Genomic DNA, 21,388 nt, shown 5'->3' with positions numbered 1-21,388 from the left:
GACAAAATTACCATTTGCAAGTATTTCTCAGGCTGTTTACCATGTTATAATAGGGGGTATAGTATGTTCTTGTAAAAGTTCAAGTATATAATGTGGGGTATTTTGGATCCAGCAAAGAGACATCTGTGTGTCTTAGAATGCCTTTTTTCAGCCTAGGTATATGAACCAACAATGTGCCTATGTTTCAGAAACTCCCATTCAAAATAGGAAGGCTAGACAGCCTAGGACTAGCTAATATGATCACACTGTGCCAATGCTTTGCCATCTGCACTGGCAGCCTGTCCATTTTTGGACCCAGTGCAAAGTGTTGGCTTTAATCTGTAAAGCCCTAAATGGCTTGGGAACTGACTACCAGATGGAGTATCTCCTCTACCTTAAGATAGTCAATAAAAGCCATTTTCCAAGTATGCTTGCCTTTAAGGCAAGGCAGCTGGCAAAAAGAGAAATATCTTCAGTAACAGAGCCCTGCCAGTGGGATGCCCTCCCCCAAAAGTCATGCCTGCTGCTTACATATGCTCCTTTGGGTATCAGTTAAGGAACTTTTTACTTACCCAGTTATTATTACTTTTATAGTTTTTAATGATTTCACACAGTTTTATTGTTGATTTTAATATTTGTGGTTTTGATTATTTATTGCTATCACTATTGATGTAATTGGCTGGATTGTGGTTTTTTTCTGGGTTAGATTTTATGATGTTTGCCTTGTTTTATATTATGTTTTTGTAGACTGTGCAGTCCAGAGTACAGTACTGTAGTTTAGCTATATAGCAAACACAAAATAAATAAAAAGTTGAACCTCTTGAGCTTTTGATGACGTACTCGTTTAGGATGATGTCACTTTGGCAGCAGTTACCTCTGTTACCTCCAGTGAACTTTGTGTTCTGTTTGTGGATTTGCTGTATTTGATTATGGTGTCAAGTTGTGGACATCATTTTTCTACCTATCATGAGATCATTCTATCCCTTAAAATAGTCCATTATTCTACTTTTTCCATTGCCATCTTGTTTTTTGGAGGAGCTGCTTTAGACTCTGAAAGCGAGTGCTCCTTGGCATTTTACATGCAGAACACATTTTTTTAGAAGATATAGAGCTTCTTTGTCTGTTACAAGGGCCCAGGCTGCACATGTCCAGCATCATCTGAAAGGTATGACAGAGGCATGTCTGACATTAATTCACTAGCTTGCCTCCCTTTGTGAGAAATTATTTGGCAAACGTGGCTGCTGTTACACATGTCTTCTGGCTTCTGAAGAGCAGTCATCTTGTTGCAACCATATACTTTTGTGTGATGTTTCCACCTGGATTTGCAAAACCAGATCAGATTCATCTTTCACCAGATCTCTTCTTTAAGCCTGCTCTCTTTCCAGCAGTAAGTGATTTTGTTATTCATCCATCTGTTCGATGGTCAAAGACCACAAAGAACCCTTATCTTTATAGTTTGTTCTTTTAGTGACTATCTGTATATTAACAGTTTGCTCTCTTTCCTTCATCAAGGGCTCTATACTTAGTACTATACTATAGGCGATATTCCTTTAGTATAGGAATACAGAGTACAGAGAGGCTACAGCTATTGATTAGACATACTGTTGGAGGAGAGCACTATTCACACCAAAATATCACAACTCCAGAGAATTTTAGTTGAGCCTATATAACAACACAGAAACCAATTACATATGAATGCATAGATGATCACTTGAAAAATCAAAAGTTGTTATTACTGCAACTTAGCAACATTTTTTCACCCGAGACTCATGAAATGTTGTTAATGTTGTACTGGAAAAGACAGACCCTTGCTTTTTAGTAGAGAAAACTGTGGAATCTAAAGGAACTGTGAGCTCTGGCTGAACTTAATTCATGCCCCAAAGATGCTGCATTGTGTGCTCAAAAACCATAAATTTTAAGTTCCTCTGTAAAAAGGTAAATGCAGAGAATTGAGCAACATACAGCAAGAATTGTGAGATAACGATTTGAGTCCTGATCCCACTGCAGTCTTTACGATAGATTTGGCTGGGACATTTCCATCAACATCAGAAAGTATTTCATAGTAGCTCACTGGAGTCTGAATGAAAACATATGCATCCATATCTGCAATGGATGCTTCGACCTATGGTGGAAGGCACTACAATATTAAAAAACTGTCTTATGTTCTTAAGGAAATTACCAGGGAGAAGTGTCTATGCTCAGATGCAAAATGAAAAAGAACAAGAGATGACCAGCCCTGTAAACCACAGAGAAGACACCCAAAATACCCAGGGGGAGGAATTCATTGATGATGACCTTGATTGTCAAACACTAGGAAATGCAAGAGGTAAATTCAGATTACCTTTATGAAAATAAAGTGTGCTTCTACTTGATATTTAAGATGTTCCTATGCCAAATAATAATATTGACTTCTATCTTATTTCAGCTTCCACAAAACGTGTTCCAGCCATGTCAGATCATTGGCAATATGTTTAAGATCCAAGTGCTGGGTGAAAAAAATAAGGAAAATTGTAATGATTGCAATGATTACTGTAAAGCATGATGCCATGTGTGTCTGTTATTGGAGTTTTTAAAAAATTGTACCTAGGCAGAAATAATTTACCGAACTAAAAGAATATTCAAGACTGAATTCAAATTTGATCGTGTTAAATGTTTTAAATATATACGTTAACTAATGGAAGCAGGCACACTTTAAAAAGAATGATCTGACAAAATAATGAATAAGTGAGGGGTAGGGGGAGCATCCTTTACCATTGGATGTGCTGGTTGGACTGCTAGGCAGTGCAGTTCAGCAGCATTTCTGGGGCACGCAGGTTCACCCCTCTGTTTTAAATGAGAGGGCAATTCCCCTTATATTCCCAGTGTCTCTCATCAAGTGGCCTTTCCTAGCTGCTTCACAAAAGTTAACTACTGTAAAATACTTCCACAGCCAGTTCCGCAGCCATGGATTGATACAATGTTCCTGGTTCCTGAAATTTAAATTGAACAAATTGGTGAAAAAAAAGCCTGAACTCGGACAAAGAAATACTAACCTCTCACAAGATTTGATTAAGACTGCAAAAATTCTGCATTTTTCCCTTTTTTTCATTTTTAAATCATCTGTCCAGTGCCTGAAAAGGTTGCTGATGCCTGGCCAATTATGATCTATGCTTTTGTGGTTTTGTGTGGGATTATTTTACCACAGATGAGTTTGAAACAGAGAGCTGAAGTAGCAATGGGAAGGAAAGGCACAGAATGAAAAACAAGCCTATGAATATCTTTAGTTAAGAGAATGTAAAATGGCTTTATGCATCTTGAAACCTTGCTGTTGGAGTGCCAGTTGAAAAAGAAGGTATTCTGTGGAATTACCAACTAGACTGAAGAGAAATGTAATAACATCTCAGAATAAGTTTCTAGAAATAACATAGAATAAATACAGTCCATTGTAATAAAAATATTCTAACCCTATGAAGAAGTTACATTATATGAAGTAGCAGCAATTCATTGCTGGATCAGTGTCCTATATTTTGATCTTTTAATAATAGATGTTTTATTTTTTACAAAATGTTGAAGAAAATTGCTGAGGTCAGTAGCAGATACAGAAAATGCTTGGGTCTAGAATGTATTGAAAAGGGTAGAATAATTTCCTAATCTCCCATTTTGCTCAGGGTAAAAATAATTTGAAGACAAAATTCATTCTGTTTGTATTGCCAGATAAATCACATTTTTCTGATAAAAGAGCCATTCCAGAATACTTTCTTTTTCTTTATGCCTCTTCATTTCTATCATATCTTCATTTTGCCAGCTGGAGCCTACTAGAAGTTTGACATGCATTCTCTTTATCCAAACCTACTGGTTTGCTATTGCTTCCACACTGATTCCTGTGATATCCTCTAGGACAGTCAAGCATAAATGGAGCATCCCTAATGGGATGATTAACTGCCACTATGCCACTATTGCATTTCAGATTACAGCCAGGAAAACCCAGGTTCAAATTCCTACTCATCATCTATAAAGCTCAAGGCTTTCACTCTTAGCCCAGCACAACCTCGCCTGCCCCCACCCAGGGCTCTTTCTGAATGTGTGGCTATAAGTCCCAGAATTGTCAGCGATGGCCATGCTACATGGACAATTCTGGAAGTTAGTCCACCGTTCAGAAGAGGATCCTGACTGAGGAAGTCTGGTCTAACGCACAAGATATTGTGAGGATAAAATGCCTTGGCTGCCTGCAAATGAACTTTTTATTTTAGGATCTTCTTAACAATGGAGAATTATTTTCTGCCTTTTCTTGCTAGAATTTTAAATGTTTGTGAGGAGGTCACTTAAATTCAAAAGGCCCTTTTGTCATCCCTGTTTCACTGATGAGATTGTTTAAGGCAGATTATTCTCTGTTCACAACATAATATGATGACACAAATGGAATTTTCTGTTTTCATAATTTTGGAAAAAAATTAAATGGCATATTCCCTGGCTCACCCATCCATTTCTGTTGTTTTTGTATATTTTATGTTGCCTACTTTATCGCCATCCCCACCTTGGGACTCCTCCACACCATTACCTTGCAGTGACTCCTTCTGGGAGAGGTGGAAACTTGAACAGCTACAGAGTTCCCTTATTGCTGATGGCAGTCAGTGTCCAGTCCCAGGTCAGTGTATGTTGGAGGAAGCCTGTGGGTCCATTCTCCTTTCTCACCTAACTCTCCTTGAATCTGGAGGCTGTCTTTTGGCTCAGAGCTGTAGGAATTCTTGAGGATTCAACAATGGCCAACATTTTCAGCATTGCACCTCAGACCTGCTGTACCACCATCTCATTGTGGTGGAATTGTTCCTTGAATAAAAGGGGGGTTATTTTCAATGTCCTACAATTTGCTAATCTTAGTGCTTTCTTTGTTTGTTCCTTAGGCAATCTCTCAGGCATGGTTCTGAGCATTAGTTCCAGGGAAATGCACAGTTACCTGGTTAGCTGATACAACTGAACCTAAACACAAGAATCTTCTACTGTGGGTCTCTCCTTTCCTCTCTGAAGAATACACTACTAGTGGGAAGGAGACTGTTTCGAAGATACAAACAGCCATGCATTACTTGGAAAACGAGATAATATGCTTTGTGTTCATGGCTGCTGACCTCAGACTAAGATAGCAGATCTGTAGCCCTAGGCATGTTTGCAACCACCTTGTCTGTCTCTGGGTCCCTTGGGTTATTTATGTCCACTTAATCAAACTCATTTCAGACTTCGTTCACTGTGGTGGCATCAGGCTGCCATTCTTAAGGCATGAAGACTAGTTTTAAAATAGTTGAAGCAGAAATGGGTGAATATTTGGGATTTTTTTCCTAGTAAAAGAGCAGCTTGGATCTGATATGGCACAATTCAGAGGGGGCTGCATTGAAGAGACAGGGTGATTACTCACTGGCATATCTCTTCAGGCCCACTGGATATCTAGATAACACCTTCTGATTCAGAATATAAACGCTGATGCTGATGTTAGAAAATGAGTGGAAGCCTTTTGTACTTGTACATATATCACCAAAAGAAGCTCTCTACTTTGTTTTGCTCCCAGGTCAGGTTCTTCCTATTCTGACACCCCCACCTTTCTGTCAGAGTGTCCCACTAGACTGCCTGTTAGCTTGCAACCCACATAATTAGACATTAAACAGCTTGGGCTGCCTTACATTTTCTTTAGTTTCCAGAACAGCAAGTGTAATTACTTTTTAAAATTTCAGTAACCTTTTTTTGTATCTTTTTACACTTTCTATTTTTATAGCTATAAAGGCATTCTTATCTCAGGATAATGCTGTCAAAGCAGCATATTTCAAATTTGCTATTTTATTCTTTTTCCTAAACAACAAACTAAAAATATCACTGCCTTGGATGTGTTTGACAATCTGGTGAATCAAGTTTAAGGATTAATTCCATTTAAATAATTGCACTTTTTCAATTTCATCCCTAAATATCATGCTTCATTTTTCGACTGGAGTTAAGCAAAATCTTACTTCTGTAGGCAGGAACTTATTTCTGTTGTTATTTAGAAGATGTGCAAGTTTAATTGTGTATATGCTTATTTTACCCCAGTAACTTCATGGAGCAAAAAGTGCAGTCAAACTGGTGATATTTGCTCAGAGAAGTCACATGTAGAAAACTAACCACAAAGTAGTGTAGAAATAGTACACACATAAGTGCACCTTTAGAGAGGGTTTCTGAATATCAGTGAACAATCCATACAAATCAGTTGTGCTGCACTTATTGTATGTATTAGATGACTGTCTCCAAGGTGCCAGTGAATTCTTCCCACTGAAAGCACATTCCATTTTGGGTTGATATATTTCGTTCTCGTGCATGCACAAAGACAAACACTGCAGTACTGTGTCAAGCACAATGCATTCAGGAACTGATCATTCCGGTGGATATGATGCTGCTGGAAATGAATGGCAACATTTATTTGCCACCTGCTCAGGATCTCTCTGTCTGTCTATGCAGCAGAGCTCCTAGTGGCCTGCACAATTTCTTATAAAAGAACAACATCTCCCCACTGCCTTACCTGTACAGAGAATATAATAGCGGTTGAAAAAAAGTGGAAGCCTAAATGCTTAAAGGAAGGAAGAGGTTCCTCATAAGGTTTTTCTATGCTTTGGTAGTTTGGGAATGTTGCATTAAGGGACTGAACGCTTCATTTTACTACTCATGGTATTGCTAGCACTGAAAAGAAAAAAAAATCTCCACAGTTTATGTGGTGAAAAAATGCTGGTCCACAGTAATTTGGAAACACGTTTAAAAAGTAACCCGAGCAATGCAGCAGGAAGGGCAGATCGCAAATCTAGACTCCATGTTTTTACCAATCTATAAATGATCAGCAGTAAAAAGTGTACATGTGCTGATTACAGCGTGAACATCTGATTTCATGGTTTTCCTAAAGTGAAAACCTTATTTCTAGCTCTGCTATTCCACAACTGAAGATAGAAAGAGTTAAATGAAGGGTGTTCTTGTTTGAGATGTGATTTTACTTTATTGCTGTTCAGCAAACTTAATGTTAGAATATCCCCAAATTCACAGTGTCTGTTTACTTGTATAAGATAGTGTCTGTTTTAAGGTGGGGGCATTACAGTAGTGTATATTATTTGTGGTTACTGTAGAGAGAGCTACAACTTCTTACTAGCTTCAGTGGAGGGAGCAGCTCCATCTACACGGATTACTGTTTTCATATTGTTAACCTTTATTGAAAGGGGGGACATTCACATCGATACCTTCTGGAACTTACTGCATGTATTTACTCCTACCTTCTGGGTTCATTAAAAGGCCCCTAGGTTTAATGTTGCAAAATTGGTTTTCCTCCTCGCCTCCTCCCAATAAAGAGATTTTTATTTCTGCAAATGAAAAGAGCAGGTTGAGATCTAGCCACTGCAAAGAAATTTCAGCCCAGATCTTTTGATATAACACTGCTTGCTCTGTAAAATGCCAGGGCAGTATTTTGAAGGTAACTTGCTCTCCTTATTGTTTGAAGAGCTGCTGGTTTCTGGTCTATGACTGTGATTGAGCCAACAAACAAATATTGGTCATTGCATCTGTACTCCTGAGAGTGAATAGAAGCAATACTGATCATAGGAATTTTTGTAGAACAAAAAGACTGGATTCTTTAATATTTTCTATACAGGTATCTCTTATACTGGCAGATTAGGTCTTGAGAGAAATGTTTGTTGCATCATTTGTAAGAAAATCACTTTGTACAGCGTTTTTATAACTGAAATAGACTGATACAAAAGAAGCAGATTTGATTGCAAGAGTCAGATTTTTTGTGACACTGACAGTTGTGAGTCAAAACTGGACTTGTCTTCAGAAGCAATATATTTCACTGAATGCCAGCATTTTTAAATATGGAGAAACAAAGGACTGGAATGGAGAAAAACTTTTCTTTTCCTGCTGGCTGTTTTCTGATGCAATTCTCTTCCTGCCTAAATATTCAGGTGTATATTTCCTCCTGTCAAGGATGCTTTCCATTAAAACACAACAGATATTCCAAACCATAAATCCTTTTTTGGTCACACTTCAATGTATAACATCTATTTTGCCCCTTAGTAAGAGCCAGTATAGATCTACAAATAGCAAACTGCATACTCTGCTATCCCAGAACAAAACCAGTTTTTCATTTTTTCCCCCAAGTCTGCAGAAGGATTGCGTCACTAATGTCACATAATGAAAATACACTACACCATACTATAATGGATGGACAGACAGACAGACATTACATTTCCAGGAATAGTATCTGTATATTTTATCTACCCATATAATGGAGAGAGATTCCAGACACATGCATAAAAGTAAACAGGGAGGAGAGAAACTTAAATGTGGCTTGTTGCAGTAAAAAAAAGGGTAAATTATGCTTATGTCAGGGAATGGACTAGTTGGAATCCAGATTCCCACAGCAGGTGCACCCGTCTTGGCTTTCCCCGGCTTTCAACTGCTCAGCAGGACAGTGAAATTTCTGACAGTGAAGTCTTCCTTGCTAGCCCCGCTAAACAAACTAAGAGGGAGGCCTAATAGGGCCACAAGGAATCCTGGGATCTTTTCTGTGTGCATGTTGGACACGTTTTTGAGGTGGGCAATATTTATGGGGTTAGGAGCCTTTGAAATTTCAGAAGGGTCGCAGGAGGCCATCCAAAAAGTAGGTGAAAATTACACCAATGAAGTTCAGCCATGCTTTTGTTGAATTTTAGTGGCAGGATCATGGAGTGGTGCTGAGGGCACATGAATTGCCCCCCCCCATTTTAAATGGTGGCTGTGGGCTCACAATGCACATGCCCACAATGAAGGCAAAGGTTGCTGCTCTTGTCCCTCTCTCCCTCCAGTTTGCCAGGGTCAAGTGTGGGCATTGCACCCTCTAGCCAGTCATCTTGTGCTTGGTGATTGTCAGGCCCAGCCCAAGAAACAGTAATGAAACAGTCCAGTCGAGTTCAGTTCCTTTACGTGCTTACACCTCAAAGACAGGATCTTGCCAGACTAAATCTATCCTACTGCAACTAGCGGATATACCCTGGGAAATTCTAGGGAGTGGCTGTCCTGAACCTCTTTCGCTTCCCACGCTCCCCCTGCGGACTATGTTGTCTTTTGTCTCCTTTCCCTTCCTGGAATGCACCCCCTCCTTCCTGATGGCCTTGCTCTCTGTTGCTATCCCCCACAGTGATACTGTGCTTTTATAAAGGCCTTCTAGGGAGAAAATACCATGTAAGAGTTTGCTGGTCCATAAATAATATACAGTCTGATAAATTCAGGGTTAGTTGTAGTTTAAATGGATGAACAAGTCACCTTTTCATTTTTGAAATGAGATGGATAAATTTAAATGGATAATAATTTTGATGAAAAATGGTGTTTTGAATGGAAGGTAGCAATTGAACATTAATTGGTTAAAAACTAGGGATAAAAGGACAAAGAATAGATAATTTGAGAAGACTGATAAAGTGTTAATGGGAACAAGTCCAGGTGAATGGGCTTTTAAGTGCCATTGATTATAGTGGGAGATTTAAGTATATACTTCAATCTCATGAGGAGACACTAATGGCACTTAAAACCACTTCAACTAGATTATACCTTATTAAATGTAAGCCCATGATTGCTCAATCAGTTGGTAAAAAGGATTATATGCAGCAAGAGTGGACCATACTTTGTAGTGCATTCGTGCTGTAAGTTTAAAATCCTAGAAAATAGAAAAATTCGATGTATAGTATACAAAACACAGACACACTTAATTTTTTCATATATCACTGTAATTAAGAAAGCAGTTTTATTTTACTATATTTAAACACAAGGTGGATTTGCATGCTTTCATCAGAAGAATATTATAAACATAACGAAAGTAATGTACATAGATAAAATAATGTCCAACTGAAACCAGGTGTACATAAACCAATGCACGTGAACCATATATCTGAAGTGAAACCAATCAGATTTACATACTTCCTGAAAGGCAAATATACGAACTACATGAATCAGTGTATATAAGAGAACAGAAAAGTTTTGCATGTCACAAAAAATTCCTACTGCTTACAGTACAGGCAAGTAACACTCCCTATGAGTAAAACACAAGTGGACACATGTACTTTCTTGTCTTGCAAAACCTGAATTACATCATTGAAATCTGGTAGGTCACATTTGATACACAGGATAACTAGATTATTTTAGATTTAAAATCTTCACCGCTGTAGCTGGACGCCATTAAGACCAAGCACAGGCAGCATAATTTCAACATTAGAAAATGTTGCTCTTAAGAATTCTTTCTCACACTGAGTTCAGGGATTACTTACCAATCCTTGTGCCGCAGAAAACTATATGGGCAGGAAGCTGGCCAGCCTCTTGAAGAGCCTCAGGCCCCAGTTCCCAGGTTCCCCTCCAAGAAAGCGAGAGCCCACCATGGCCTCAGAAAGGAAAAACAGAAATTTTAGGCTCTTCCATTGCACCCACCTTTATTGCTTATGTTTGCTGAAAGTTCAATGCCTTGTCTTTCACTGTTATGAGATACTTGACATGCCCACTGCTTTGGGGCCCTGCAAGGGTGTGTGTGTGTGTGTGTCAAAAAGGCAAGATGGCAGTCACAACTTCATGATCAAAGCCTCACCCGTTTGTATATAGATGGTGTTAACACACACACAAAAGGGGAAGGCTTCAATTGCATGGTCATGTCTTCCGGGCACCCACCCACACACCTACAGATGCCCCTTCCCCTATCCTGCTGTGGGAAACCATTTGTAACTTGAGTGCCATTAATAGAACATTTGAACATCTGTTAGGAGTTGCTCTTTTTGCTTGGCAGATGAACATCAGGGATGTTTCCGTTTGCAGTGCTTCCCTTCCCATTTGCAGAAGCCTAAGAATGTGGAGGGGGGAGGAGCTGAGTGGAGGTTTAATGCATTCTGGGCCAACCAAGGCCACTTTCATTACTAAAGTTTTCCTTTGTTCTGTGGTGCTGCTATAACTCCCAACATCAGTTTGACAAGTCTCTGGTGTAGATTCTATCTATTAACCACCTAGAAACAAGCATGTAAGAAAGCCCTTGGTAGTTCGCTGGTAAATCTGAGGGATACCAGAGATCTGGCCTGAGCAACATTTTGAAAACTGAGCAATCTAACACATTGGGTGTGGATAAGTGAGAACTTAAGCATCTTGTTGTGCCATTTTATTCCATTATTTTTCTGTGGGACTGAGGCACACCTATTTTGCAGAGGATTGTATGTGCTGTATATGCATACTTTGGGCATTAGCAGTCTAGGAGTGAGATGGGTGTATTTTTATGTTTTATTTTGTTACAAGTTACTCCCTTGAGCCTTGGGAAACTATGCAAGATAAATTATCTTTGTGAGATGAGCCAGATAGATGTCTCCAAAAGTTAAATATACAAAAAGATTGTAATGGGAAGGGCCAGGCACCATTCCATTATGCTGGTCTTCATTGGTGCTCTGAGAGGGACTTTCTGTGGGTTTTGTGTTTCCTGAAACAACAATTCTTATGGCTTATCCTTGACTCCCAGTGGGAAAATTTCCAGAGAAAGCTCAAGTTGATGTTCTAATTTTGGTTTTGGCACTTGTAAGTCCTGCCAGTATTAGTGCTATTGTTAGTCTATTCTACTTATAAGCCTTCCTTATTCTGAAGATTTGGGTTGGCAATACATAAAAAGGCACAGTTCTATCTAGACCACTTTTTGGTTCATCCAAAAGTTCTGAGGCCTGGACTTCTTCTGGTCTGCAGGAGTGGGAATTCCCTATCTTGGAACATGGTGATGCTTTTCCATGCTACTTGAATGTGGAACTTGAGACTCTCCCTGTTGATAATCAAAATGAAGCAATCTCAAATATATGTTGAGTTTGAACTATTTATACATTCAAACCTTGATTTCTTTTTTTAACCTGAAAATAAGGATGCAGAGCGGATGCTCTCAATGTGCTCCTTGTAACTTGCCCCATTAGTACATTCTGCACTAGAGGATATGGAAACAAACATGTAAAGCATATTGTAGTAGTCTAGTCTCAGAGTTTTGAAAGATGGTTGCCAGATTCCTATCTGTTTTTTTTAAGATGCATTCCTCCCTTATAAGATGGAATTGAAGGATGAAGGTATGGCAACAGCCCTTTGATTTTGTTTTATGAACACTGAGCTCTCCTAGGGCCTGGGCTTAATAAACAGCTGGATAGGCAAGAGTTAACTGAAGGTGAATCAGCGCCTAGAAGCCCTATGGTTATAGTTGATTAAGACGGTACTGCATGTATGGGGTTTAATTTTCTTTGAAAGAGCAGGCAAATAGCTTGGGAGTTTTACTTAATCCAGCTTTGCCACTTAAGGTTTTGCTGGCCTTCATGTTCCCCAGCTGCAACTCTTAATGAAGTAAAATCATCCAGTCACACTAGTCTCTGCTTGGGTAATCTTCCAGTGCTTTATTAAAACACAGAGTGAGATGCCTTGTTGTCCAGTTTTGCTGAACTGCAATTCCCAACATAGCCAGTAGTGATGAATGCTGGAAGTTGTCCTTAACCTCTGAAAGTAAACAGGTGCTCCACCCTTACTGTATTGGGTTGCATATGCAATTGGCCTTGACGATGAGCCAAGAGTTTCAGCTAGAACAGAATGGACCGGCTAGACTGTCAAGAAGTACAGCCAGATTGGATCACATTAGATCAGTCCAGAGGGAGCTGAGCTGTGCTGGATGTTTCATTACTCCAGACCCACTTCAAGGTCTGATTTTAAAACTGCCTTAAAAATGATGCAAAAGGCCTTTTTGGGCTGAAATGCCTGAAGGAAAACACTTCTTCCCATACCAGCCAGTTTGTACCCAAAACCTATCAAGGAGTGACAGTATTGAATCTCACATAAAAAGTACCTTTAGAAGTTTCTGCCATTTCATCTCTTTTGACTTCTCATTCTCATTCTCCAGTATGGTCCAGTATTGACAGGAAGAGCTGCAGCACTTAACCATGTCTGCGTAATACATGCATGGCCAGTGATCGCATCCAATATCAGTGGTCCATTTCTCTAGGGATGGGAACCCCGCAGCATATGGACCAGTACCCATTTTGTGGCCTCTCATCCACCCCAAACCAACCCTTGGATTGAATTGCAGCCAAATGTTTAGTACTTTTTGCATCTTGGTGGGGGTTAATGAGATGACCCAGGTGCCTTGCAGAGGCCATTTCAGTCCTAAAATATCCCTGAATACTCACAAGAAATCAGGCCAAATGTTTCTTTTGATATTTAAGGGGCAAAACAGATGCCCCAACTTAATTCCTTAATTCCTCCCACCAAAACAAAAGGTTTACAAATTGATGTCACTAGTGTATTTGTTAGATTTATATCCCATCTTTCCTCAGGCACGAGGCAGCCTACACTGCACTCTTTCTAATTTTTCCCTAAACAGTCCTTTGAGTAAGTTAGGCTGAGAGAGCGTGACTGGCCCAAAGCTACCCGGTGAACTTCCATGGCTAAGGAGAGACTAGAATTTGGGTCTCTCCAGTCCTAGTTCAACACCTTACAAACTATACCACACTCTGCAGACCTTGTTTGTAAGGAAGTTGCCCATCTTTGCATTAAGTAATACTAATCTGTGCTTAAGGATTCCAGGAACTGTAATCTCTCACTACTTTTCTCTACTAGTCATATAATTGATTCTCTGTCCTAATTCTTTGTACTTTCTCTCCACTTCCAGGGTCTAATATTTAACATGCTGGGCTCAGATTGTGAGCATGTGAAGGCTCTTAGAAATCTGGCAGGTGAGAGAGGGAAGATAGGAGTTTGTCCCAGTGAGTAGCACTTAAAATATTTATGTTCCAAGAGACCTTCCTACCACCACTAAGATCTTATGCATGTCCACCATGTAGCCTTTAACTGTGTGCATAAAAGAAGGAGAGGCAACTATATAAACAGATTTTCCTCCCAAACCCCAGCTCCACTGAAGTAGCATTTTCAGAATTCTACTTCTGGAAGTATCTCTGAAAATGTCTATCCAAAGTTGTTGGGTTTTTGTCCAATATCATTCAGCATAGTTTGAACTTAGATTTCCTTCAGGCTGCAGTTAATTGAATGTACCCTAAATTACACCAAAATAATATTTTACAGAAATCTTTTCAGTATGCACAGCTGTTGTTGTATGGCCAGGATCTCAAATGTAAATTGTCATGAGTGCTGGTTAGGATTGCAACACTGAATCACTTTCAGGCATTCAGACAAAGTCCCCAGTGGGTCATAAATGAAGAAAATGAAGAGTATAACAGAAATTCATTTAAGAATGAAAACTTTATTGCAAAACAGAGCTACTTGCAAACCATAGCTACAAAAGCTAGTTTGCCACTTAGCTGGCAACATTTTTTCATTAATGAAAATATCAGTATGCTACTGATCTGTGGTACTTTTCAAGTTCATACCTAAGATGATACACTCTCAGAAACCATCCCACTAAGAGCTGATGAAATCAAATCTTTCTCCTCCCTCCTTGCTGAGGACTTCCCTCTGGTCTTTTTCTCATTCACTTTCCTTTGTCTCTCCTTGCCTGCCTGAGTCATTTCTTGCAGAGATCTTGCTCTCAGATTTTCCCACTCCTGCCTTGTAAAGAGACCCTCACAGCAGATTAAGCAGATCTAGCCTTCCATCTCTGTTGTCTCTTCCCTTTCCTCAGGCAGCCCCAACCTGCCAGCCTCTCTGCTCAGGCCAAATCTCTCCTCTCTGCTGCTCCTGCATGGGAAGCTGGGCATTGCCCCAGAAAAGCAGTCCCCAGTGTCCACAAGGGCCCGCGGGGGTGCCAGCAGGTGTTGCCACTTAGCATATTGCCTACACAGTTCAGCTGACCAGGCACTATTCTTGCCAGGAGATCTGCTGTTAGGCTGAAGTAAGTGGTGAGGCTGTGGCTTCCAAGTTATTCCTCTTCTGAAGTTTCCCATGGCCCAGCTTGCCTATCTATGTGGTATTTAGAGCCTACAAAGTATTGTCACAGGCTGCAGAAAATGACTTGGAGCATGTAGCCCAAGAATTGCAAGTTTGAGATCTCCCTTATGTGGCATTCCTGTTCACTTATTCTCTCCTGCCCTGTAAGTGTTTTGGCCAATTTGCCTTTATCTCAGAGATTGGCATAACACATGTACTGGGCTTAAAGTTTCCCAGCCTTTTATGACTGACCCAAGATCTGAACATTACCCCATCTACCAGATGCAACCAGTAGCATTATGTTCTCAAATATTCCCTTTTCTGCTGGCATGTCCTTTACTCCAGGGCCTACAGTATGTTTAGGCTCCACGTAGTCTTATTCCTTTTGTAGCTCCCTTTTCTTTGCAGAAGAATAGCCTTCTGTTAAATAGACCATGTTGATCTTTCTTAGATAAATGAAGATTTATTTTCCACTTACTTTCTCAATAGTTGAGAAATCCTACTCTACCTTTTTCAAGAGGTAGCAATATTTGTTATTTGGCCTTGAAATTCCCATTTTTTTGAAAATGCAGTGATGTGATCTGATCTGTGTCCTCATTACCTACCACTTTAGCCATCTTAAAGTGTTCAGTGTAAATTTGTCACTTAGAAGAACCAGACTGCACTTTACATAGTATTTGTTTCTTATGTACATACTGATGATTGCTAAAATGCGTATGCTTAGAGTGTATGCTCTCACACTGAGCATGAAAGAGCCTTGATAATCTCAGCACCCTAGTGAATGCCACACACTCATGAGTGATGCACATCATGCTTTACCTATTTCCCACAGCAGACAGCTTCAGTGAAAGGGAATTAATTTGTCTAAAAATGTATAGGCCCTAAAACATACAAGTCTGGCATAGATATTATTTATTCAGGACATGAAGTGGTAAGTCACCTGCTGAATTTCCTACATCTGATGGAACATGAAAGGAAAGCAATCTCAACACTTATACATAAATTATGAAAAGGTTTCAATCACTATAATACTTTTTAGTAAACCTCATTTCTTTTTGCTTTTGCTTCACTTAGTTTTGTGATAATACAGGACACACTTTCCTATTACTATTTTAAATAAAATTATCCAAATCTTGTTTCTATACAAGGGAAAATAAAAGATTCATAGTTGTCAAAAAGGAGATGTAAGGTGGATGAGATGTAGGAGTCTGTATATTTTTGTATATATGTAACAGAAAAAATGTCAAATTTGTAGTGATGTGATCACATTGAAAAGCAGAAGCAAATGTTGAAATATACATCATGTTAACACTTAACTACAGCTCAACTGCACAATCTATATAGCTGAATTAGGACTTGCTACAGATTTGATAACATATTTATAAGCTGCAGAATTCAGCTTAAGACTGTTCTGCTTTGAAATATGTAGCAGGTCAATTAGCGTGTCCAAGGAATGCACTTGTTCCAAGAAACTGTATTTCGTTTTCTTCATTAAAATGGTTTGACGCTCTTATTTGACATTTTGTGGCTTTTTGTTTAGATAGAATAGACAAGACAGAAGTTAAATTCCTGCTCCAAAGCATCCTTTTCAGTACTTAACTGGCCATTTGTAACCTTTTGCTCTGCACAATTAAACCACCTTACCACAATTCTCAAGCTGCTTTTTAAATATGTGTCTCCACTTACAGCATAATGTAGTGGAGTGATGCCATCTAAGGGCTCATTGCCACATCTCTCTAGCCATGGCAGAAATGTATCTTGCTAACCATTTTTTAAATAACATGGCTTTGTCGCATTCTTTTTATCCAGGTGTTTCCAGCCCACAGTAGCAGCAGCTTAAAATAAGCTTTAGCTGTTCCAGTTTTAAAGTACTGCTTTTCATCTTGTCACTATTTTTTTGCTACGGACACTATCTAGGATGCTTGGTCAATGATGTGGTTGATGATGGAGTGAAGCAATATTTCTCAGCCTTGGCAACTTTAAGATGAGTGGACTTCAACTCCCAGAATTCCCCAGCCAACTTTGCCTGGGACTATGATAATTTTTTATTTATTAAACATTTGTATTTTTGCAACCTGCTCTCAGTTCCAGGCCCAGTTGCTAGGGGAGCAGCCATTCCCTGTCTAAGCAGTAGCTCAACTGATGCACCAGCCAGAGAAGTCCCTGTCCTGTTCCCTTCACTGTGCTCCCCTCCTCTCCACCTGCAACTCATTGGCTCACCCCTCCATCCCAGGCATTCCCTGACAGTTACCCAATCCCACCCCATAGATTAAGGAGAGGGATTGGCAGCTGCTTTTCCCATTGAAGGGTGACTTTGGAGATGGTAGGGAAGAGATAGATTCCACCAGACCCTTTCCTTATCTTTATCCCACATTATGACTGTAAAGGCCACAACAGCTGTGGGCCTTGTTTAGGGGCAGAATAGGGCTTGGCTGTCACAGTGGTGCAATTTATGCCAGTGTATTTTTATGCCAATTAAGCAGGGCAATACAGCTGCGAGTTGCTCCAAGTAGCCATGTCCTAGCTGGGCTGCCACAACATGGGCAACCTCTAGGTGGTAGCAGAGAGAGTGATCACCCCAACCCTTTGCTGCTATGTAATGGTCACCCTTATTTCGGCAGCCCCTAACATAAAAGAAGTGCTGTACTCTGCAGATTTGCTACTCGGTTTTGGATGATTTGACTGAAATTATAAGAAACTGGCAGTTCTTGCAATGATTTTTCTTATTTAATGGGCTAGAAATGGGTTTTGAGTGCTGAAATAGATTTCAACTGGTATTTTTATCTGCAATTTTATGACTTGCCACCCTGAGAATAATTTTTGTTGGAACAGTACTTTCTAGGCAGAATGCTTTTGTAGTAGTGGATTCCTGAACTCTGTAGGTGTTGGACTAGATGCTCTCTTATAATCCTAAAACATAGACCTTCCAAGATTCTGCAAAACTATTTAAAGGAGCATGATTACAAGAATAAATTACTTGCATTAGCCTTAAAGGACGACTTAACTGGGTGGCAGCAACAACTTGGCTGAGTTTGAAAAGCTGAACTAAGCAGGACTGGACCAAGTTAGTATCTGGATGAGAGATTTCTAGGAAATCCCAGATTGTAGGCTAGACTGGGAAATTTAAAAAAAAAATCCTGGAGACAGGCAAATCACTTCCATATTACTGCCTGGAAAAAGTCCATGGATGTTCCATGGTCACCAGGAGCAAAGCTTTGCTTGAAAGACATTTTCCTGCTTTCTCTCCTGAAAGGAGTAAATGCCAACCTAATAGAGTTCCTACTAGAGGGAGGGAGGGCATTTGCAGGAAGGAGTTTGAGGGGAATTGGAGGAGAGCGGCTGAAGTTCATGCCTAGTTTTGGAGAAAAAAGATGGAGAAAGGCAAGTAGCAACCCAAAGGTAAATGTGGGAGCATATTTAGAATCAGGAAAGAGCTAAGACAAATTCTTCCAAATAAATTCTGGATGAGGGTATGCCAGTTTTGGGCTTCTGCTAATGCAAAAATAGACTGCCTCATTTTACAGTTCAGAGAGATTAATACTGACTAGTCTCTAGCTTGACTCACCAGGGGAAAGCAGCTAGGCAAAATGGTTTCACGGAGCAGGACTACTACATCATCTGAATTATGCCATCTCAGGCCACGAGAAATGCACGAGGACAGAATAGGAAGACCTTGGGAGAGGCCCTGGAAGTAAGTATGCCGGTGTCAAGCACCCTCTGCTACTGGCATATTAAAACCGTCTCTTCCTTATTTCCACTCCTAACTGAGCCCTAACTCCATTCCTGTAATCTGTGAGGTTGGTCAGTACCTGGATTACTGTAAGACAAAATATGGAAGAACACATATAACCTGACTAAATCTGAGATCACATGCATGAAAATATAACCTTTAAATATGTTCACAGTGATTTGAACATATCCAACATTTGCAGTGAGTGTTAACTGTCAGTCCAGCACATTGTTCTGCTTAGAGTATGAGGAGGAGGAATGTCAAGTCCAGCCCAAGAACAATGGTGAAACAGTCCAGTCGAGCTCAGTTCCTTTATTTGCTTACACCTTATAGACAGAATCTTGCCAGACTAAATCTATACTATTAAACAAGTGGATATACCCTCTAAGATTCTAGGGAGTGGCTATGCTGAGCCTCTTACACTTCCCACGCTCCACCTCCAGACTGTGTTTTTTGTCTCCTTTCCCTGCCTGGAATCCACCCCCTCCTTCCTGATAGCCTTGCTCTCTGCTGCAATCCACCACATCACCCTCCCCTTCCTAGATACATTCCATCACATGGAAAGAACTATTTGATTGAGTTCCTCACTTAGCTCCTCATTCAACTTTACCTCCAGTAAGGTACACTAGCTCCTAATGTAACTGACCATCAACTCTTCTTAAACTTACATCAAGGGATAAATCACAGCATTAACTTTATTTTAATAATTTTTTAGTAAAAACAGCCGAGCAGGAATTTCAGGATGACAAATCTGATGTTCTCTAATGTGTATAAATTATAACAGAATAATGTTTAAGTAAACCAAGGAACTATTACAAGTTTGTCTTCTTGGCGTGAATGATGTATCTGTTGCATGAGTGACAGCTGGGAAAGTGAGAATGAACTAAAGGTTTCATGAAAGTAAAATGAGCTAGAGATAGACATAAGCTTTGGACATTAAGATCCAAACAGAGAAAACAGATTTATGATAAAATGAATTGGATTGGGAAGATGTGCCTCATGCCAGAGATCTATAGCAGCTCTGCTCAGGTACCAGAGATGGCTTGCCCACCCTTGCTCTGCAGAGTAATAATCCGAGAGTAGTAGAATCTCTCAAGTGGCAAATTATGCTTACCCAAACAGCAGAGGATGGGAACACCATGGGGGGAAGAACATGAGTGAAGACTGGTGAGTCAGATTAAATAATTCTCTTCCACATCAGTGCTTACTCTCTCCTGCACTAAATTATACTAATGCAACCTCTCAAGCATGGGAGGGCAACAGGACACATTCCCAATAGCCTCAATTATGACACAGATAACCCATTTCCCATGTTTTTCCATTTGGAAGTTATTTATAAAGATGTATTTTCTCCAAAACTGCAGGTCTAACTAATACAACATTTAATACCAATGACTGTCAGTATTACTGTCTAGTTTCTGCTAGTACTAAAAAGTGTACTAAAGAGGCAACTGTATTGGAACTCTGAATTAAAATAAACTACCCGATTGTTGCTGAACCACATTCTGTTGCATTCTATAGTTGATGTGCCCACTAAGGACAAAGATCCTGCACTGGATTTAAGTTAGCCAGTCCCACATCTTTCTCTCCCATAGAAAAGTATACTATCCAGGTTCATTAAAAAATTTCCATTCCCTCCCATGTGTAATAGCGCCATTATAGAGATCATACCAAATTAGCACCATAGAAAGGTACCAATCAGATGTATCAGTGAAAGAAGAAAGGCAAAGAGGAATATGCATAGGTAGCCCAGATACATACAGTGGGGCAAAAAAGTATTTAGTCAGCCACCAATTGTGCAAGTTCCCCCACTTAAAAAGATGAGAGAGGCCTGTAATTTTCATCATAGGTATACCTCAATTATGAGAGACAAAATGGGGAAAAAAATCCAGAAAATCACATTGTCTGATTTTTAAAGAATTTATTTGCAAATCATGGTGGAAAATAAGTATTTGGTCAATATCAAAAGTTCATCTCAATACTTTGTTATATATCCTTTGTTGGCAATGACAGAGGTCAAACATTTTCTGTAAGTCTTCACAAGGTTTTCACACACTGTTGCTGGTATTTTGGCCCATTCCTCCATGCAGATCTCCTCTAGAGCAATGATGTTTTGGGGCTGTCGCTGGGCAACACGGACTTTCAACTCCCTCCAAAGGTTTTCCATGGGGTTGAGATCTGGAGACTGGCTAGGCCACTCCAGGACCTTGAAATGCTTCTTACGAAGCCACTCCTTCGTTGCCCGGGCAGTGTGCTAGGGATCATTGTCATGCTGAAAGACCCAGCCACGTTTCATCTTCAATGCCCTTGCTGATGGAAGGAGGTGTTCACTCCAAATCTCATGATACGTGGCCCCATTCATTCTTTCCTTTACACGGATCAGTCGTCCTGGTCCCTTTGCAGAAAAACAGCCCCAAAGCATGATGTTTCCACCCCCATGCTTCACAGTAGGTATGGTGTTCTTTGGATGCAACTCAGCATTCTCTCTCCTCCAAACATGACAAGTTGAGTTTAGACCAAAACGTTCTACTTTGGTTTCATCTGACATTCTCCCAATCCTCTTCTGGATCATCCAAATGCTCTCTAGCAAACTCATACGGGCCCGGACATGTACTGGCTTAAGCAGGGGGACACATCTGGCACTGCAGGATTTGAGTCCCTGGCAGCGTAGTGTGTTACTGATGGTAGCCTTTGTTACTTTGGTCCCAGCTCTCTGCAGGTCATTCACTAGGTCCCCCATGTGGTTCTGGGATTTTTGCTCACCGTTCTTGTGATCATTTTGACCCCACAGGGTGAGATCTTGCATGGAGCCCC

General features: G+C 40.1%; 1 protein-coding gene across 4 annotated transcripts in view; it reads left to right on the top strand.

Annotated features, from left to right (window-relative positions):
- The window catches only part of SORCS2 (sortilin related VPS10 domain containing receptor 2), a 132,741-nt gene extending 112,490 nt beyond the window's left edge, over positions 1–20,251 (top strand). For 2 of the 4 annotated variants that reach the window (XM_088131501.1, XM_088131503.1), the window contains 3 exons: positions 2,151–2,305; positions 4,524–4,603; positions 4,860–20,251. In XM_088131501.1, coding sequence (XP_087987627.1) covers positions 2,151–2,305; positions 4,524–4,603; positions 4,860–4,883 — 259 coding nt within the window. In that variant the 3' untranslated portion in view covers positions 4,884–20,251. Of the gene's footprint in view, positions 1–2,150; positions 2,306–2,404; positions 4,401–4,523; positions 4,766–4,859 lie in introns of those variants that run through there. The other 2 variants (XM_088131500.1, XM_088131502.1) reach the window with 2 other exon arrangements.
- The last annotated feature ends 1,137 nt before the right edge of the window (positions 20,252–21,388 follow it).

This window comes from Python bivittatus, unplaced genomic scaffold (assembly GCF_059951505.1).
Source record: "Python bivittatus isolate LINGU-HERP-01145 unplaced genomic scaffold, Pbiv_v1 ctg000960_np1212, whole genome shotgun sequence".
NCBI lineage: Eukaryota > Metazoa > Chordata > Lepidosauria > Squamata > Pythonidae > Python > Python bivittatus.
The sequence above is the reverse complement of the archived record's forward strand: the minus strand, read 5'-3'. Positions and strand labels throughout refer to the sequence as shown.